Here is a 21191-nt window from a genome sequence, read left to right as displayed (position 1 = left end):
TTTCGGTTTTTTTTCTGCTTACCGCAAACAATTGATGCCAGCTTCTCAAAAATCACACATCTTCCAGAGGTGAAAGCCTAGCCTGTTTTATCAGATTCAGAAATGGCTTTCTCCTTCCTTTGGCCTTATTACAAAATGTCACCTAGCTCTTTCTACAGTAGGCAAGCACAGAGCAGAGGTCAGTTGGAGTTTGCCCTATGTGATGCTGCTACTCTGTGTTGGAGGTTATGTTAGTTTTCATATTTTTAACCGTACTATGTATTTCAAAAGATCAGAGATGCTGATTTTAAAGAGACTCCGGTAATTTGGTAATTTGTTGGTCTCACAATACAGTAGAAAGATCACTGAATTTAGAGATAGATTTCCCCTCACCATTCTTCCTTCTTTTTCTCCTTCCTTCCTTTCCTCTTCTTTTTTCCTTTTTTATTTCTTTTTTCTTTCTTTCTTTCCTACTTCCTTCCTTTTCTTTCCTATTTTCTTCCTTCCTTTCATTCTTCCTTTTCAACTTTCTTCTTTCCTTTCATTCTTCCTTCCTTTCTTCTTTCTTTCCTACTTTCTCTTCAGTCCTTTCATTCTTTCTTACTTCCTTTCCTTTTTTCTTTCTTTCCTACTCCCTTCCTTTTATTCCTTTGTTTCTTTCTTTTTCTTTTCTTTGGACAGCTGTGATTTCATTCATAGACAGAGGGAATTCCCCATGAGGAAACTCCCTCTAAGAATACGGATTAGCACCTGCTCTGTCACTCCTGGTCTGACTGAGTCGTCTGGGGCCCTGAGACTAGCCTTGGGATCACTCAGACAGTACATGACAAAAGCAGGACTGAACACAAGTTACCTTCTCCAAGATGGGCACCCTATTCACTCATTCCTCACTGTCTCTTGAGCACCAGATGAACATTCTTAAAACTTATCTTGGTTCATGTCGTCCCCTAAAATTCTTTGTCAACTCTTCACTTCCTGCTGAGTAAAGTCTAAACTCACCAGGAATGCAAGCTATTCCGCAATATCACCCACTGGTACCTTTTAATTCAAACATTAATTAGGTACCTACTATGTGCAAGGTAAGAGGCAGCTAGGTGGATCAGCAGATGGAGATCAAGGCCTGGAGTCAAGAAGACTCATCTTCATGAGTTTAAATCAAATCTCATATACTAATTAGCTGTGCGACCTTGGGCAAGTCACTTCACCCTGTTTGCCTCAGTTTTTCTCATCTGTAAAATGATCTGGAGAAGAAAACGGCAAATTACTCCAGCATCTTTGCCAAGAAAACTCCAAGGACAGCGTGGTCTATTGGGTCACAAAGAGTTGAACATGACTGAAAGACTGCACAAATGGGAACATGAAGAGTTGATAATGACTGCATAACAACAATTCAAGTCTACTGTTTTACTGGCTTTATGAAAGTATCCTTTAGATCTCAAAATCCTGAGAATGGACTTGAGTTGGTAGAAGTAGAAAATAGGAAATATGTGAAAAAATTGAGGTCAAAGTAAAAATCAGTATCTTAGAAGCAGCATGTTATAGCAGAAAGACCACTAAGCCTGGAGTGAAGAGCCCCCTGAGCTTGAATCACAGATCCAACATTCATTCACTGCATGACCCTGGCAAGTCACAGCCTCACTGAGCCTCAGTTTCTCCATCTGGAAAATAATTATTATAATATTTGGATGACCTACCTCAGAGGGTAGTCATGAAGAAAGTGCTTTGTAAATGCTAAAGTTCCATATAAATGCACTTACTGGCTGGACATAGTAGGTGAAGAAGAAAGAATATAACACAAGTTGTGAGTTTGGGTGAATGGGAAAATTGTCAATAATAAAGGGAAATGTTAAGGAAAGGATAGGGTTTTTTTGCTTTGTTTTGTGGGGAAGGGAGGAAGATGAGAAACTTCAGTTTTAGGCAGATTGAGTTTGAGATGCTAACAAGATACTAGGCAATAATATTCAATAAGATGCTAGAAATGCAGAATCAAAGCTAAAGGAAAAGAGATTCGATATAAACATAGAAATTTGGGAATTATCTGCATAAAGCTGATCACTGAAGCAAAGGCACTGGACAAAATGACCAAGGCTGAGAGAGAGCAGAGAATCAAGGGCAGAACCTTAAGAAACACCCACAATTAGAGGACGGGAGAGTGAGGAATCTGAAAAGGAAATGTCAGAGTGAGAGGAGAATCATGAGAATACACACACACACACACACACACACACACACACACACACACACACACACACACAAAGGAAAGGTATTAAAAATGGAGGAGATAATCAGAAGTAAAAAACTGCACAAAGTGGTATGAGAGAATGACAGAAAAAGATCATTAGATTTACCAATAAGGAGGTCATTAGTGACATCTAATATTTTAGTCTTTTTTTATTCTTCATAGCCCCTAATGTACTATTTTTTTTATATAGTAGGTAGGAGGTAGCGAGGTGGCCCAGTGGATAAAGCATTGGGCCTGGAGTCAGGAAGACTGAGTTCAAATCTTGTCTGATACTTACAGCTGTGTGATCCTGGTCAAGTGACTTAAACTCGGTTTGCCTTAATCCACTAGAGAAGAAAACAGCAAACCACTCCAGTGTCTTTGACAAGAAAACCCCCATGGACAGTATGGTCAATGGGGTCACAAAGAGTTGGACACTAATGAACAACAACAAGCAGCTAGGCAACTTAGTGGATAGAATACTAGACCTATAGTCAGGAAGACATAAGTTCAAATCTTGCTTCAGACACTTACTAGCTATGTGACCTTGGGAAAGACACTAAACCTCTTTCTGCCTCAAGTCTCTCATCTATAAAATGGGGCTAGTAATGGCACCTACCTTCCAGTGCTGTTATAAGGTCACATTTGCAAAGTGCTTAGCACAGAGCCTGGCACATAATAGTTGAGCTCTTAATTAGTGCATTTTGTCTTGCTTGGTAGTAGGTACCCAATAGATACTTCCTTAATGAATAAATGGCTATGAATATAATTATGGTAGTGTGTTGTTTAAAAAGAAGTGTCCTAGGGGACTATTGAGATGTGGAGGTCTGTCCTCTCCTCCATCAAATGTCCTCTGGGCTGCCACACTTCTTTATTAAAAACTCTTTTTCTTTTTTATATCTTCTGGTAAAGTTGTTAGCCCTCACTTCTTGCCTCTGTCGATGTATATCTTTACAGCAGCCTTTTGCATTTCTAATTTTCTGAGAGACTGAAAATCAGATAAGCAACCTTACGAGAATTAGGTATTAAGTAAGAGTAAATAAGGGCAGCTAGGTGGCACAATGAATAAAATGCCAAGCCTGGAGTCAGACAGACTTCATCTATCTGAGTTCAAATCTGGCCTCATACACTAGTTGCATCATCCTGGGCAAGTCATTTAACCCTGTTTGCCTCACTTTCCTCGTCTCGAGAAGGAAATAGCAAACCTCTCTAGCATCTCTACCAAGAAAACCCCAAGTGGGGTCACAAAGTGTTGGACACAATTGAAATGACAGAACAACAACAGTTACAAAGAGTGAAGTCCTGAACAACACTTTTATAACAAAAAAGCACGAGCTTTTACATTTGGAATTTGAGGCATTTCTTTTACTTGCTTCTGCCTTCTAAGATATGTTCTATAATGTGGAACTAAGCTCAAAGGGCTATAAAACTGTGCATACCCTTTGACCCAACATTTCTGCTACTAAGTCTATACCCCAAAAAGATCAAAGAAAAAGGAAAAGGTATATATGTATGTATATAAAAATACTTATAGCAGTTCTTTCAGTGGTAGCAAAGAAGTGGAAAGTAAGGCTATCCCCATCAATGGGAAATGGTTGAACAAGTCGTGGAATATGATTGTGACGGAATACTATTGTGCTATAAGAAATGACAAGCAGGATGATTTCAGAAAAACCTAGAAAGACTTATATGAACTGATGCAAAGTGAAGTGAGCAGAACCAAGAGAACATTGTACGCAGCAACAAGAATACTGTACCATGACCACCTGTGAATGACTTAGCTATTCTCAGTAACACAATGATCCAAGACAATTCCAAAGGATTCATGATGAAAAATGCCATCCACCTCCAGAGAGAGAACTGATGAACTCTGAGTACACATTGAGGAAGAGTTTAAAAAACATTTTCTTTATTTTACTTACTTTTTCCCCATAACATGGCTAATGTGGAAATATGTTTTGCAAGACTTTATATATATAATGAGTATTGTATTTCTTGTCTTTTCAATGGGTAGGGGGGAGAGTAAAGGGAGGGAAAGAATTTAGAAATGAAAATTAAAATAAAAATATTAACAAAGAAAAAAACAGTTATGTTCTAGATAAGTGAGGTTGCTTTATAGCTGAGCTCTAAGGAGATGAAGTGTTACTATACCATGCTTCATAAGAACTGGATTGTCGGAGGACTTTCAGAGGAATCCTCAGTTCTCCTAGGAACTCATCTCCAAACTTCAAATTACTGGCATTCCACAGGTCAACCCTGAAATAAACCAAAAACAAATAGCACAATTTTAATTTAAAGATGGAGAAAAGAGAGCAATCATGATGCACCAAAAAACTCAGGGCAATAACCATTCAACATTCATTTATCAAACATTTGTAAAGCACCTACTACATACAATATGTGCCATGTTAAGTGGCAGGGAAGAGCAATATCTGGCCCCTGCTTTCAAAAACTACTTCTATTTTATTTTTAAACATGACATAAAATGTCTTATCACATAATATGTGAGGTAAGAGAGGTATATATGTATATGTATATATAATCTCCTTACCTAGCAGCCTTAGAAAATCTCTCTGTTGTTCCAAAGATAGAGGGGCAAGGTAATGAACTCTCAAAGTCCATTGTACTACACAACTTTGTGATAGCAATAAGTAAGTCTCTATTGAAATATGGGTATCTATACTAGTTCAATACTAATTTCAATATTCTTGGTTCTTCCCATTTTCCTTTGGAGATGTCTTAGTGATCTCAAAATGGATGGTACTGTCCATAGCAGAAAGTTTCATGAGCTACAACACATGCCAAACTTCAAAATTTTAATTCCCAGGTTATTTCTAAATAAAGCAAATTATTACTCAGGGGGATGAATTTGTTATTCAGCAATAATACAGGAAATGAGTAGAATAGCCCAGAAAATGTTGGTTTGACCCACGACAAAGCATGGATTTTCTTTTCTATTCTTTTTTCCTTACTAGTTTGCCTCCAAAGCAACAAACTCCTATATCCTATTAAATTAAAAATCAATCAATTAATTAATTCAGTCTTATCGCTGAATTCTCTCAGCTCTCTACAGTATAAGAGCTAACACCTGCCAATCACATACTGCCATATGGTCTAGCAGAAGATAACAAAAATAAAGAAATACCCTCAAACTAAAATACTCTCAAACAGTGAGAGGGAGTAACTACTCTACAAATAGCTACCAAACCACAGAACTATTTTTGCAACAAATCACCTTGACAATCTGACCCTGCACCTCCACCTTGTTGACTGATCAGGTCATCTCTGACACGGGGAAGAATGACTAATCCCTCATCTGCTGTGTAAGCCTCAGGATCGCCATTAATTTTATGACCTCCATTTGAGTGGCCATGACTTTGGAAGGTGATGTAAGAAGTTTAACTGCTTTTCAATTTCATGGCAAAGAGCCAGGTTACTCACACTAACTTCCCCAAGGTATGATTCTAACATTTTAATATTCTAAATGGAGCTGAGAATCTAATACAAGAGTTCTCATCACCCCTTGGCAGGGTGGGCTGAGGTCCGGAATTGTAGAGAGAATCCAGACAATTGTATACAATGTGCTGCTATTATCTTGAGCAAGCTAAAACAGTAACTGTCACCATACAAAACCTACAGTATGCAAAGAGTGTTATCATAAGGAATAAATGAGCATTTGGGAGACGACAGAGGCGGAACTCTGGATACAATTTGCCACAGTAGCCTATTTTCAGTTTAACAAAAAGAGAATTTCCAATCTCTAATTGACAGTTTATCTGTAAAACACTCCCAAGCAGGGGGCGTTTTTTTCCCCTCTCTGTTTTCCTCCTTCTCTCCCTTCCTCTATTTCTCCCACTTTCTTCCTCTCTCCTATCTGCCCCTCCATTCTTTCTACTATCCCTTCTGTCTTCCTCCCCACATCTTTCCCTCTGTCTCTTCCTCTGATTTCCTTCCTTCTTCTTTCTTCCTCCTTTAAGGAAAATATCAAGTTGGTGTTTTTTGTTTGCCTGCTTTAAAAAAAAAAATGACTTCAGTCTTTGATCCACCCTTCACTCTGTCCTCCTCCCCCCCCAACAAAAAACATGGTCCTCTCTCTACAAGAAAAAAGGGAAGTTGCAGGCTGAAGGAACATCTGGTACCACACGGCAATTTTAATGAGAACCTGTCATTATGTACAGCCTTCTTCTGGAACATTCAAGAGGACAGCCTCCAGTTGCACAATTCTGGAGTCCTGAAAATTAAAGCTTGAACTAGGCAAATGTAAAATATATGATCAAACCAGGATATGTCTTTAGAATAGATACTTTCTTTCCCTAAGGATTCAACTGTAAAGAGAAAGGCATAGAAACCAAAACTGTCTGCTTCTATGATAGGAAGAGGAAGCGTCGGAGGGGAAGGGAAAAAGACAGTCAGAGAACATTTTGTACAATCTCAGAATTAGCCTTCAATCTGTTTTCCTTGATTTTATTAGTGTCAAAGCTTTCCCTGACTGTCTCATAAATCTCTCAACTAGCTTCTTTTTTTTTTTTTTGAGAATTGTAAGCTATTGTGTGTTGGTGTGAGAAACAATAGAGGAACTTCTTTCCTGAATGTAATTTGTATTATTCATGTGACTCTGTGTGTCTGGAAATCTTACCTTCTAAAAGGAAAGCTGCCCTCATTTTACCCAAGTCACATTGAAGAATGTTTATTAGGGTCTCACTTTCAATAAACTAGAGCATGTATTCCTTGTTAAGGAGACAGATATGATTTTCAATGAAAATTTCTGAAGATGGTACCAGCTGCAACCATCTTACCACAAAGAATGAGAGATTAATAGTTTGTGACTTGGGCAGCATAAAATTCCAAATGACCCCATAATTAGAAGCCCTTATGTTCAATTCCCTCTCCCTTTAAAGATAAAGAAAATGAGGGTAAGTGACTTGCCCAAGGTCACATAGTTGGCAAACATCAAGTGAGATTTGAACCCAAGACATGTGACTTTAGAGCCAGAATCTTAGAGTTAGAAGGGACCATAAAGTTCAGAATACTGCCTATTGTATAAATCTTCTCTTGACAAAATTCCTCCACAAATGATCATGTATTCTCTAAGTGAATGCCTTCCAGTGATGGAGAAGTATTTCAGTCACTCATTTCAACCAAATGAACAGCAAAATTTAAATAAAACTTAGCATTTAAAAATTAAATGTATCTTTTTTTTCACTGTTTAGGTTATTAATGTAGATTATGTATGTTTTCAAGATAGCCAGGTGATGAAGTAGATAGAGTGCCAGGCCTGGAGTTAGAAAGAAGCGTCTTCCTGAGTTCAAATCCAGCCTCAGACACTTATTAGCTGTATAATTGGACAAGTCACTTTAACCTGTTTTCCTTACTTACCTCCTCTGCAAAATGAGCTGGAAAGGAAATGGCAAAACCTCTGCAATAACTTTGCTAGAAAAACCCAAATGGAGCCATAGAGAGTCAGACACAAGTGAAATGACGGAGCTGCTTGCATAACACTGTTACATACTAATCAACACCACTTCTTGGTAGCACGGCATCAAGAGTTCCCAGCGTATTAACACAAGGCAGGTTATAATAGGAAGTAAAAAGCATAAATCTCTACAGGGAAAAGCTAGAATAGGAAATAAGAGATCAGTGGAAATGTGAGTGGGAATTCCAGCCTATTTCCCTTAAGAGGAGAGGAAAGTTGGCACATTTTCACAAAGCAGGAAGTGTAACGCGAGTGTCTTTTCACTAGTAATTCTACAAATGGAAATCTGAGCAGGCTGGGCTCGGTGGAAGTGGGGAGAATTCCTGGGGAGGGAGGAAATCACAGGGACTACTGTTTGAATATTTGGAATGTGGCTATGAAAAATGGCTCCATGCTTAAATATCCAACTTCCTTGTCTTTGCTGGACCACATGGCATGTTCACCTTCACCCGAATTTCCCCTTAGCTGCCACTGAGAATATTAGGATGCAACAGAAAGATCACAAAAGAAAATATAGGTAAATGCCTAACAAAGACCCTGTTTCTATGACAACATGCTTGAAAGGAACAAGAGAAGTTAAATATAGGCTATGTGGACAAAATAATTTCGACAAGGAATGATGTTTAACATTTTCCATATGGGAAGAGGAGTTCTTAGAGAAGGAAGCCCTTTCTAGCCTGAAGATTGGGAGTGTCTCAATTATTCCATAAATAGTACAGTACAGAAAGACTCAAGTATGAATCTCATAAGGGACACAGGACAACTGGCCCTTCCTTGACCCATCCCCTCCACTCATTCAATTCCATTTACCATCCATATTTCATCTTAGCTAGACTGCCTCCTTTCAGCACAGTTGTCACTCAGCAGTCAAGAGCTTATTATAAGAAATAAATGGGTGAACACTAGAGGAGATTTTTCAGAACCATAAAGTCCAGCCAATTAGTAGTCAAAGGAACACGTGTGTGTGTGTGTGTGTGTGTGTGTGTGTGTGTGTGTGTGTGTGTGTGTTGGGAGAACTGGAGAGGCAGAGAGGGGGATATGTAAAAAGTACAACCATATATCCCTGCCATATTTGAAGATAAAAACAATAACAAACAGTATGATTAAACATTCACTTAAGACCCTAAACACTTAACAAGCGTAGACTATGAAGGTCCCATAAGTTTTGCTCACATCACTGACCTACAATGCCTTTCCCTACAAGAATCATATTTTAAGCAGATAAAGTAGACCCTGGGTTATATAGATCTTTTAGCTTATAACCTCAGGATAGTTGACTATAATGTTATGATATATAGGAAATACAATGTTATAATGATGAAGTTGATTATAATGACAACACAAACTTTTCTGTACTTTATAGCTGGAAAGTACTTTATTCAAGCTATTACCTCATTTGAGCTCTAGAACAATACTGCCAAGTAAATAAGAAAGTATAATTATCCTCATTATCCAGATAAGAAAACTGAGGCTTGGAGATATGTTGAGTGATTTGCCCAAGGACACACAACTAGTCAGTGGAAGAATCAGGACTTGTAGGAAGGTCTTCTGAGTTGAAGTCCAGTAGTCTGACTAATCCACTGAACTATTTTCTTGGTTGCCAATAAGAATTCCTTTTCTGTTTGTCCTAACTTCTGGAATTCTCATGAGGTTTAGATTCTTAGACTTTAGCTGCACATTTCCTAGAGTTTAAATTATCAAGAGAATCTAAATACACATTTACTCATTCCCCCAAAGCACATAAGAAATACCCAACTTAAACTGAGAAGTCGAAAATATTCATTTTCTTAATTACCTAATCTCAAGTTTGTCGACATCCTCTTCTTCAAAGTCAAAATGAGACTTTTTGGTATAGCTGCAGGGTCTGGTCACCTGAGGGAAGAGATGAGAAAAACAGTTTGAAACACCACTCCAAAAAGAAAAGACAAGTTCTTATATAAGGTCTCTCACACGTATTCAAAGAGAAACTCATTCAACCTATCTTGACAAGAAAGAAAGTTCTACAATAATAGCACTTCAAGGATCCTTAATTTGGGGCCCATTCACTTTTTAAATTAATAACTGTATTTCAATATATTTAATTTCTTTTGGAATCTATGTATTTTATTTTGTGCATTTAAAAACATTATTCTAAGAAAGGGTCCATAGGCTTCAAAAAACCCTTGACTAACCATTCATTTAAAAAACTTTGTACAGGACCTAAGAATGTCAAAGTAGAATTGATAATGCAGACCAAATGAAAAAAAGAAAAGAACAGAAGAAAAGAAAGGAAGCAAGGAAGGAAACAAGGAAGGAAGGAAAGAGAGAGAGAGGAAGAAAAAGAAAGAAAGGAAGGAAGGAAGGAAGGAAGGAAGGAAGGAAGGAAGGAAGGAAGGAAGGAAGGGAGGAAGGAAGGAAGGAAGGAAAGGAAGGAAAGGAAGGAAGGAAGGAAGGAAGGAAGGAAGGAAGGAAGGAAGGAAGGAAGGAAGGAAGGAAGGGAAGGAAGGAAGGAAAGGAAGAAAGGAAGGAAGGAAGGAAAGAAAAAAGAAAGAAAGAAAGAAAGAAAGAAAGAAAGAAAGAAAGAAAGAAAGAAAGAAAGAAAGAAAGGAAGAAAGAAAGAAAGAAAGAAAGGAGAAATAATAATAATTGCCATCAGAGGAAAGAGGGCAAAGTCATGGGAAACAGCCCAATGTCATCTCTCACTGAAATAAAGAGCTTGAGAGGGAGTTGGGCGCCATCACTTCATAGAAGTGCCATTCTGAATTAGGCTTCTTTGGGTCTCAAATATAAACCAGGGATGAGAGCTGACATTCTGTGCTCCCATCCAGGAGTCTCCAAAGAAAGCTTCCAAAGCCATCTCAGATAAAACTGTGTTTCTCATGTAATCAGCATTGGCCTCTCCTTCATTGCTCAAACCTTTGCTACAAATGTATTCAATGTCAATAAACATTCAATCAATAAACATTTTTTAAAATGCCTAAAAAAATAAACCCCAAACAAACAAACAAAAAAACCCTTTGTGGTCTCTAAGACATAGGCCTGGGCATTGAAGGCTTAGTTTCTACCCTTAATTTTCAAATGAATTCAACTGAAGAAGCATCCACAAAGTGCTGGACTAGGTGTTTGCTTGCACAAATTTGTTACATGAGATGGTTCTGTTTTTATGTGTTGGAAGGGGGAGAGGAGTCACTGAGAAGGCATGATATTTAAAAAAAGACAAACACACACGAAAAGTACCTGCCCTCAAGGAACTTACTGGCTTATATGGGTGATTTCTGAGAAGGTGAACTTAATCAAATTATCCTTCAGGACTCCACTCCACACCTCATGTGTCAGTGAGGGGTGGAGGGAAAAGAATATGGTCCCTATGGCCATATATCAGAGTCACAATCCCTTGATGATGAGTCTTCCAGTGACTGGATGGTAGGGGGTAGAGTAGGTGGAGAGAACTTAGGGAAATGATCAAGAAACTCTGCCATGAAAAGAAAATAAGGAGATTATGGAGAGATTCCAGTCCTGTGTCTTCAGAGCACCCAAATGAACCACCAAGTCACAATCCCTAAGTAGGAAGCCAGTTTGGGGTTATTTTTCAACAAATGATGATGTTCAGTCATAGCCAATGTAGCTGGTTAACACTTGAGTCCATTTAACATCTAGTTGCTGAAAAAAAGAAATAGTGCAACTAGGTGGAACAGTGGATAGAGAATCAGGAAGACTCATCTTCATGAGTTCAAATCTGGTCTCAGACACTTACTAGCTGTGTGATCTTGTGCAAGTCACTTCACTCTGCTTGCCTCAGTTTCCTCATCTGTAAGATGAGCTGGAAAAAGAAATGGCAAACCACTCCAGTATCTTTGCCAAGAAAATTCTAAATGGGGCCACAAAGAGTCAGATACAACCAAAAAACAACAACCAAAATGAACACAAATGCTAAATACATATTTCATCCATCATCTACGTTTTGCATTCACTTCTCTGTGTTCATGTTCATTCAAACAAGACCATACATGTAAAGCACTTGGCAAACCTTAGCCTGTTATCTAAATGTTAGCTATTATTGTTATTGTTGCTTTCTGCCAAAAGAGTAGAAACTTCTCAAGATTGAGGACAGTTTCATTTTTGTCCTTGAATTCCCAGCGATGACCATAGAGCCTGGCACATGATAGACACTTAATAAATTCTTGTAGAATGACTAAAATAACTGCTTCTTTGTCTGTTAAACTTTTAAAAAAAATTTTTATTAGTGTCAGTGCAGTAGATTGTATTCAATGAAGCAAAGGGGGAGGGGGATTATAAGCTCCTCTAGAAAAACCTATAGTTAACAGACAAAAGAAGCCTATATGTTTTTAATTGAAGAGAGTTCTCTAGATAAGCTTATGGTATGAGATGGAAGAAATGTTACTTTCTGAAGTTTCATTTTTTTTTTTACCAGTGTAACACAGAAGAATCATGCACCCCACCCATGAGATAACCACAACCCAGGCTGATAAAATAAAGTACCACTGTAATGGAGAGGATGTCTGAAGCCACTGAATACTTCATCCTGCCCCTAAATATAGATTCAAAAACAAAATCCCCAACTTCGACAAAAGAACAAAACTTAGGGATTTTATTTACATGAATGGTTTTCTTTTGTACATTAATTAGAATGGAAGCAAATCCATCTCCTTGCAGTCAGAACGAATAAAGAAAATTGCAGAAATGAACAATAACTTTTCTTCCTTGATATTTTAAGTGATTCTTTGGTGCTCAAAGTACAAAAAAATTAACAGAGCCTCCAGGTGAGGTGCTGTGGAATGACAGTTCTGATAGTTTGGAATACATTTGCTCACATACCTTTCCCTCCACCCACCCCAATACCCCTCTAAGATTGATGTAGAGAAATGTGGATGGCACCACCTACAAAATATTCATTGTGGAAATAACAGCACAACAAAAATAATTCCTACTTCCTTTAAAGCTCAATGAAAATACCATTTCCTTTAATAAACCTTTCCTAATTCCTCCCATTGTTTATCCCTTTCCCTCTCGTAGACTTCACATGACACTTTTCTTGTACATCACCTAATCTCATGCATCATTTTGCAGGTTACCTGAGTGGGTATGTCATATTCTCCAACTAGACTATAAATTCCATGAGGCATAGGAAGGGTACCTTCAGTAATTATCTCGCCAAGGAGTCTACTTAGCCCAGTGTTCTACACACAGCTGACAGTAGATTTTATTAACAATGAAAATAATAACAATAATATTAATAATAAACCTAAGACTGAAGGTGATGCTCAATGATCTATATTTGTAGAAAAACACCAGTATAATTTATAATGATGCTTTTCTAATAAATGTCCAAGAAAATGATAAGTTATGGCAAAAATGAACAAAATAGCTCTTGTTTTAATTACAAGAAAATTACAAGAAAAAAGTTCTTAAAATTTACAGTAAATACATACACCATACATATATATGTATATATGGTAATCATCCGCAATTATTTTTCAAAGCCTGTTTCCTTTCATTTCAACAACTATGTATTACTCACTTACACTGCAAGGCATTCTATGAGGTATTTTCAAAGAAACTACATTAGGGATATAGCCTACAATGTGAGATGGCCTAAATTTTGGTGCAAATGGTACTCTCTGGTGCAGAGCTGATTACAAATGAGTGTTTTTCCCATTAACCTACCTGAGGTATATTTTTTCCTTACAGTTCTTTGCCCCTCCCTCCATCCTCCCTCCCTTTCCATCTCTTCAGCTCTACGAAGTGCTCAGTGCGTTAACAACAGATTGAAAACTTTAGGCTTAGGGTTCTAACCCTGACTCCATCTAAACAGTTATGTAATTTTGGGTGAATCACTTGATCTCAGAGCCTTAATTTTCTGATTTGTAGATTACAGCTAGCACTAATCTGGCTCTCAAGGATGCTTTAAGGCTGGAAGAAAAACTCCACAGCTAAGCCTAGATAAGCACCCTACCAGTAAATAATAGCACTGAAAATGTGCCTGGGGGTTCTGTGGAGTTTAAAATAAAGTTATTTAGATGTTTCAGGGGAGGTGAAGAGTTATGCCTGTATTTTTTCTTTTTTAACCACATTTTCCCTCCTCCTTTCATGTATCACCAGGGCCATCTGTCTGTAAGATCAGGACCAGGTGGAGGGTGTGGCAAGTGTGGCCTGACACAGGTGACACTCCCTAGGAGTTACTGCATAGTGTTAGTGGCATGAAGGATAACTGAGACTGAGCAAATGAGGAACTAAGAGGCGCCTCCCCCTACCCCCATCCCCCACCCCCCAGGCTCAGGGATTAGCACCATAGAACCGAGGATTGTAGAGAGTAGATAGAGTGCTGGACTCAAAAAGAGCTGAATATGAATCCTATCTCAGATGCCAGCTCTGTGATCCTAGATAAATCACTTAACTTTGCTGCTGTAAAATGGGGACAATTAAATCACTCATCTCACAAGGTTTTTCTGAGAATCGGATTGAGATACATACATAAAGCCACCTTGCAAGCCTTAAGACTTTATATAAGTGCTACTATTCTTATTCTATCCTGATGAGACCATAAGTTCATTTTTTCAGATCTCCCCAGAGTCAGAGAAATTAAATTGTTTGTCCAATGTCATACCTGGGTGGTAGAACCCAGGTCCTTTTAACTCCCAATCCAACATTCTTTTTTGTTACATTGCACCATGCTACCTCCCCTTCTCAGTACAACCTCAGTAGGAGATCAGCATCTTTCTCCAAAATAGGTGGCATCATGAACGTAGAAATAGCTGGATCTATCACAGATTAGCATTTCAGAGGACTGTTCTAGTTTAAGCCCTGGAAGTGATTCAAGGTGGAGATCACGTCCTGGTGAGCATCAGGTTTCCATTTCTCTCCATTCTTATTTCATTCTCATAGAAGGCTGCCTATAAAAGGCAAAATGAAATGGAGTTTTGTTTTCCCTCAAGCTAATTACTTATTTGTTTATTTTTTGCAGGGGTGGGGTTGGGGGAGGGGGTCTACTCACTTCCATCTCTGAGACTCCTCCTCCAGTTTTTCAAGAGCTGGATGGAGCCTAAATATTCATTTTGACAGACCCCTTTGTTAGAGGTATGAAAAAAAAATCTTTTAGCTAAGACACAAACCAGACAAGTAGAACTGATTACAAGGGAGGAATGTATGCTATTAGATTGGAGGCAGCAAAGGATGGGATCATTTTAGTCATACTGAGATGACCAAGTTTTTTTACCCTTTACCCCAATGGTCTATTCACTGGTCAGAGCTATACTGTGATAAGAAGCAGAGAGCCAGGGAATTGTCTTGTAATTGTGGAAAAAACAGAGTCAGTGAAATGAGATAATTGTTTTTTCGTTTAAGGTTTTTGGCCAAAGTCAGCTAGATTGGTTATCTAGATTAGGATTTCCAAACAGCTAGTCCATAGGCCAGCATTTGTCTGTAATGGAATTATTTTTACCAGCCCAAAAAATAGGTCCTTACTTCTCAGAACTTATAAACTTAATTTAATTCAACAATATTAGGCTCTTAATACATGGAAGGCACTGAGCTAGGCACTGGGAATGAGCTGAAAGAATACAATAAAACTGTTTCAAGTCTTGGGACAATGTATACTGATTGAAACACACATGTATGGGACTCACAGACATACAGCATTACTAAGAAGACTGATGCTAAAAATGTGAGCCTCTAGAGAAGAAAATACACCTTCTTCCCATCTTAGTGGAGGCAGAGGGCTGTAGATATGGAATATGGCATACACTGTCAAACACAATTGATATATTTATTGAATTTCCTGAACATCTTTCCTCCTGAGGGAATTAGGTGAGTGAAGTGGATAAAGCAATGGGCCTGGAGTCAGGAAAACTTGAATTCAAATACAGCCTCAGACATTTTCTAGCTGTGTAGACCAGGACAAGTCAATTAACCCCTATTTGACAAGTCAATTAACCCCTATTTGCTTAAATTTCTCATCCATACAATGGAGGCACATTAAAGAAGGAAATGGCAAAACTGGATAAGTCACTTAAACTCTGCCTGCCTCAGTTTCCTCAACTGTAAAATGGGAATAATAACAGCAACTGCTTTCTAGGGTTGTTTTGAGGATAAAATGAGGTAATATTTGTAAAGTGTTTAGCACACTACCTGGCACATAGAGGGCACTATCTAAATATCTATTCCCTTCCCCTTCCTTCTCTTTGATACAAGGGGATGGCCTGTTGGGAAGGGGAAGGGATTTGGGTACTTAGAAATGATGTTTGATTTAAAAACAAACAAAGAAAAATCTCAAATATGGGATCTGTGAGCTAATCAATTTGAACATTCCTTCTAACAATGCAGATAGCATTGTCAGCATCCTGTTTGTGTTCATATTTTCCCATAAGTTTGACACAAAGGAGGGGGCGTCTACCCAATGTTCTGGATGGGCCATTAGCTTAATAAAGATGCTTGGGGGAGTGGGGGAGGGATGTCTTTAGTAGCAGTGTTCAGTTTCCCAAAGGTAAGGTCCTACTCTCCGTCTCCTATTCACACTGGATCCAGATTACTGTCCACTGGTACTGTTTGTTCCAGACATATCACTGAAGGATCAAGTTTATGGGCTGCCTATCCAACTATTCATCATGGTCTGGACAAAAGACATTTTCATTCACTAAACTGTCCGGCCAGTTAGGCCAAATGCTTTCACATAGTTAAGGAATTCATACACACAGAGGGTCTGAAATATCCCAGGGATTAGTACTGGAGGCACCTGGAAGAGCTTTTCATGTACTGGGAATCCTACTTCCCTTTGGACTTTGCGTTGTTAATCTTCCGTGACAATAGTAAATATTGCTTGTTTGTAGGTGTTTTTTGCCTTGATATTATCAATCAGCAGGTCACCAAACAAAACTATCTTTGTTGTTACCTCTTTCAAAAAATTTGTAGGATTCTGACATACACATGACAGGTCCCATGTTAGGGAAAAGTCTTTACAATGGAGTTTCTTCTATCACAGTGGTGTTAAATCCCTGGAGATCACATATTCACTCAGAAAGTCTCAAACTAACATCATCTATGTTGCATTATATATTTATTTATTTTGTTAAATATATCCCAATTACATTTTAATCTGGTTTGGCTCTACTAGGGAGTTTTCCCAGTCACTGGTGGCAAGTTGGACACCTCTGTTTTACCAAATCAAATGCTTCTTAAATAGCCAACAGACAATAAGCTGATAGGATCAGAGGTATTGAGCTGGAAGGGTCTTCAGAGGCCGTCCAATCTAATTCTCCTTTTATATAGATGAAGAAATTGAACCCTGGGGAGTTTAAATGACCTGCCCAGTGTCACAGAGGTAGGGATCCCCATCAGGGGAGGGATTTGAACCTGAGGCCCCTAACTTCAGACCTAGTTGCTCTTTCTCCAAAAGAGGATTTTGTATTCATGCCTTTCAGTAAATTGTGAGGTTTCAAAGATGTGGTCTATTGTAAAATGTCATTTGAAAAAAACCTGCCTCTTCTTAAGTCTTTGTCCAGGCTACCCTTCGTTTATCTGTAGGTTATTCTGAGAGAATTTTTGTAGAGACAGAAATGTAGGCGCATGATTGGTAGTTATTGGTAGTGGGTCACTTACCTATTTTGGATAATTAGGTCTGGGATTTTTTCTAAGCCTTTGGTATCCTCACCTCTTTCACATGCCTTGAGACATGCTGCCAACAAAACCTTTCCTGGATATTTGGTCTGGATATTCCAGTATCTTTTTTCCCCCATTACAATCTCTTCTTTCTGAGATAGCCCATCCAGGACTATAATGTCAAAGTTAGTAGTGCTGGATGATTACATGTTCTAATACTATGGCCTTCAAAGGATTGCAGTTAAAAGTCACCTAAAGGGCAATGGAGAGGAAAATGGTGGTCATGAGCCTGCTGAGGCATATTATGAATCAAGGAAGAAGTATGTAGGATAGGAAGGATTACAGAGAAGAGTACTTGGGAAAGAAATGGGCCAGTCATGGAACAAGAGTGAGGGGCAATGAATGGGGGGCCTAGGGACTCTGTACCTATCTATGTAATGTCAGGAAATCTAGAGAAAGGCCCAATACGCAGTAAATAAACTCTGACGGAAAATTGACAGAGTTCATAAATAGGAGTCTCACAAGACGAGTAGAGTAGATGGGCTATGATCATTATTAGAGGCGGGAGTAACTCTAGGAATGACATGAAGACAATAACAGCTGACATTTACATAGCTCTTTAGGCTTTACAATGCACCGGACATATTACCCCCATTGGATTCTCACAGTAATCTGGAGAAGCAAGTTGTTATTATTATCCCCATTTTATAGACAAGGAAACTGAGGATGATCACAGAGCTACAGAAATGGTGAAACAGGTAGGATGTATTAAAGCTCTTTTATTGGGTGGCTGAGGTGGGGCAGTGGTTAGGCGCTGGGCCTGGAGTCAGGAGGACCTGAGTTCAAAGCCAGTCTCAGATACTTACTAGCTGTGTGACCCTGTGCAAGTCACTTAACCCTGTTTGCCTTACTTCCTTATCTGTAAAATGAGCTAGAAAAGGAAATGGCAAACCACTCCAGTATCTTTGCCAAGAAAACTCTAAATGACCATGACTCAAGAACAAAATACTAGATTATTATTTTTTATGGGGGCAGTTAGGTGGTACAGTGGAGAGAGAATGCAAGGTCTAGAGTCAGGAAGACTCCTCTTTATGAGTTCATATTCAGCCTCAGACACTTACTAGCTGTGTTAACCTGGGCAAGTCACTTAACCTTGTTTGCCTCAGTTACCTCATCTGTAAAATGAGGTAAGAGAAGGAAATGGCAAACTACTCTAATATCTTTGCCAAGAAAATCCCAAATGGAGTCAGGAAGAGTTGGACACAACTAAAAAATTACTAAACAATAACAAAAGCTCTTTTTGGGGAAAAAATAAGTCATACCACATACAACTATAAATCATTATCATATTCTCTGGACAGAGAATAAGCATTTATTTCTAAACTGTCATCCAAGTTATTACCTTGACACACAATGTGAATATTTACACATACATCAATGTATGTGTAAATACACATAGAACGTGACTTCTTAAAATACGTCTGGACATTTGTGCTTGCTTTTCTCTTACTAAATTATCCAGATTTCTAGTCTTTACATTTGAGCACTCTGTAAGATTGACAGAATCTCTGAATTTGAATGGATTCCCTTCTTCCTTCAAAATATCATCTGTTTCTTATGACAAAAATCCTCCCACAATTGACCAGGCAAAACCAACCAAACCCAAAACTCCCACAAAACTCTGAAACAAAAAGCTAACCCCCTGACCCCCAGTCTAGAGACGTTCATTTGTCAGCCCTCCACTCTGAATCTGGTTGGGTCAGGAAGCAAGGAAAGCTACATTTTTTCTAGGAAAAAAGAAAGGCAGAAATGGGCAGGAAGACTTTGGAGAATCGGATGTCTTTCTCACCTACAAAAATGACATCCTGCTCTCTTGACAGATAACAAGTGAAATCCTTGGAAGCTTGATTCTATTTTTTACCTTAAGGAATATATTAATATATCATTTCATAGGCATAGGTATCCCTTTCTCTAATGCTGCTTCCCTGGTATTTAAGAGACAACTACACAAGGTGCTCTTGCTGAGCAAATTCATCCCATTGTGGCCTGCCTTTGGGTGGTGATGGCTCTCTCCCAACTCAGCTAAGCTAGTCAGTGCTCAGATGACAAACATACGGTGCCTTGCCTACCCTGTTGCTGAAGCCCATCCAACTCAGCAGGACCCATTGAGGCTCATGCACTTCTGGCATCCTCTTTGAAAACCCAGGACCACTTCTCTCTGCTCCAACAAGGCAAGAGGAGGACTTGACTGGTGGTGGGGTTGTAGACCAGGGTATTAAAAGAACCTTCACTATGAGGGAGACTGCTGGCCCAGCCCAGCCCCGGATGCCTTGCCCAAGTAACTCGAATGGAGCATTTCAGCTTACCACCCATTCCACTAAAACACCAACCTCAAAATAAAAGACTTCGTCAAAATGGGGGTTATTGGTCTTCTTTTTCACTTTAGTCTTTTTTGCTTCTGATCTGTAATTAAGAAAAAAAGAAAGTAAAGAGGGCTGAGAATGAAGGAACAACACTGTTAAACAAAAACCTCCCAGGCTTGGTGCGGAGCTATTAAATGCACAAGTAGCTCCATGTCTTTATTTATCTTATAAATATTTCTATTTCTCTGTTAACTCCAGATGGTATGCAAATTAGGAACTTTTACTGAGCCAAAAATAATACTTGATGTGAAGAATATGAAGAATTTTTTAAAGTGCAATTTTAAAGAAATCAAAGAAACAAAGGAAATGCCAAATTGTATGTCCCACCCTGGAGTCATTCATCATCATAACACAGTGCTAGGTTATAGCCACCAACTTAGCCGTGCTGGTTCAACCAAATCAAGCCCCTCAGAGACAGATTTTCTGAATGACACTTGCCTGTATGGTCCTGCTAAAGTAACTGTGGCGTAAGGGTCGCACTGTCCATTCACTATGGGGAGGCCTTGGCACTCCAGAACTCTGAAAAAAGAAGGAAGGGGGAAAAAAGATAATTAAGAAAAGGAAACAAGACTCAAATAAAATCTCATATGAGGGCTTCCTGTGGCAAAGCTTGATCTATCTCTCTTTTTTTTGGCTGGGTTCAGGTATTCTTCATACCATAGAAAGGGGAGAATACACAAACTAGGCTGGGAAATAACGGTCTCTGAACTCCTTCCAAGCCTCGTCACCAATTCTGGAGCAGGGGTGTGTGGAGAGAGAGGTCTCAGTCCAGTGGGTTAATCTATGACTCTGTCTCTGCTATGACTGTTTCTTCCTGGAGGTCAAACATGAGCAAGAATGCCTGGATCGGCCAAGAATTGCAAAACATTTTGGTAAGAGAGGAAGGATGGTTTCCAGGGGATGAGTAGGCAAGGATTTTATTCTACAGAATACAAACCACAGGGGAAAGAAAGCCAGCCACATCAAGTTGATTTATCAGACTGAATATGCGTTCCTATATATAATGGCATGGTACAAGGATGCCCTGGCAATATTATTATAGAAGACAGTCTTCTTCCTAGTTTGGGAATTTTATTATATTTTCCTTTCCTCTCTAACCTCCTCCGCCACACACACATACATGCTCATTACCCCAGAAATAGTCTATAGTCACTAATCTTGTTTATTAAAAAACTTTGGTCTGTAAATGAAGGCTTTTCACCTCCCTACCACAGCAATTTTCCTCTGAGAATAAGAAAAACTGTAATCAGTTCTATTTCTATTTAAAATCTATTTAGTGATTGTTAACCAACTGAATGACATTCAATCTCTAGACTCTGTACTTTTGCATGGTCTGCACCCTCTGCCTGGAATGTTCTCCCTCCTTGTTTCTACTTCTTAGAATTCCTAGCTTCAAAGATCAGTACAAGTACCTCCTGCTACATGAGATCTCTCTTGACTGCCTCCTGATTTCTCCTATTCACATAACTCCCTATAGGAAGTTACCTTGTGTTTTACTTTGTAA

At 38.8% G+C, this 21191-nt stretch overlaps 1 protein-coding gene across 3 annotated transcripts in view; it reads right to left on the bottom strand.

Moving 5' to 3' along the window:
- The window catches only part of RASA3 (RAS p21 protein activator 3), a 283743-nt gene that overhangs the window by 51733 nt on the left and 210819 nt on the right, over nucleotides 1-21191 (bottom strand). For all 3 annotated transcript variants that reach the window (XM_072621862.1, XM_072621863.1, XM_072621864.1), the window contains exons 6-9: nucleotides 20126-20206; nucleotides 19655-19727; nucleotides 9469-9545; nucleotides 4352-4456 (exon numbers count right to left, since the gene is read on the bottom strand). In XM_072621862.1, coding sequence (XP_072477963.1) covers nucleotides 4352-4456; nucleotides 9469-9545; nucleotides 19655-19727; nucleotides 20126-20206 — 336 coding nt within the window. The remainder of the gene's footprint in view (nucleotides 1-4351; nucleotides 4457-9468; nucleotides 9546-19654; nucleotides 19728-20125; nucleotides 20207-21191) is intronic.

The sequence above is a fragment of the Notamacropus eugenii genome, chromosome 6 (assembly GCF_028372415.1).
Source record: "Notamacropus eugenii isolate mMacEug1 chromosome 6, mMacEug1.pri_v2, whole genome shotgun sequence".
In the NCBI taxonomy this organism is placed as follows: domain Eukaryota; kingdom Metazoa; phylum Chordata; class Mammalia; order Diprotodontia; family Macropodidae; genus Notamacropus; species Notamacropus eugenii.
Note: the sequence above shows the minus strand (reverse complement) of the source record. Positions and strands in the feature narration are given on the sequence as shown.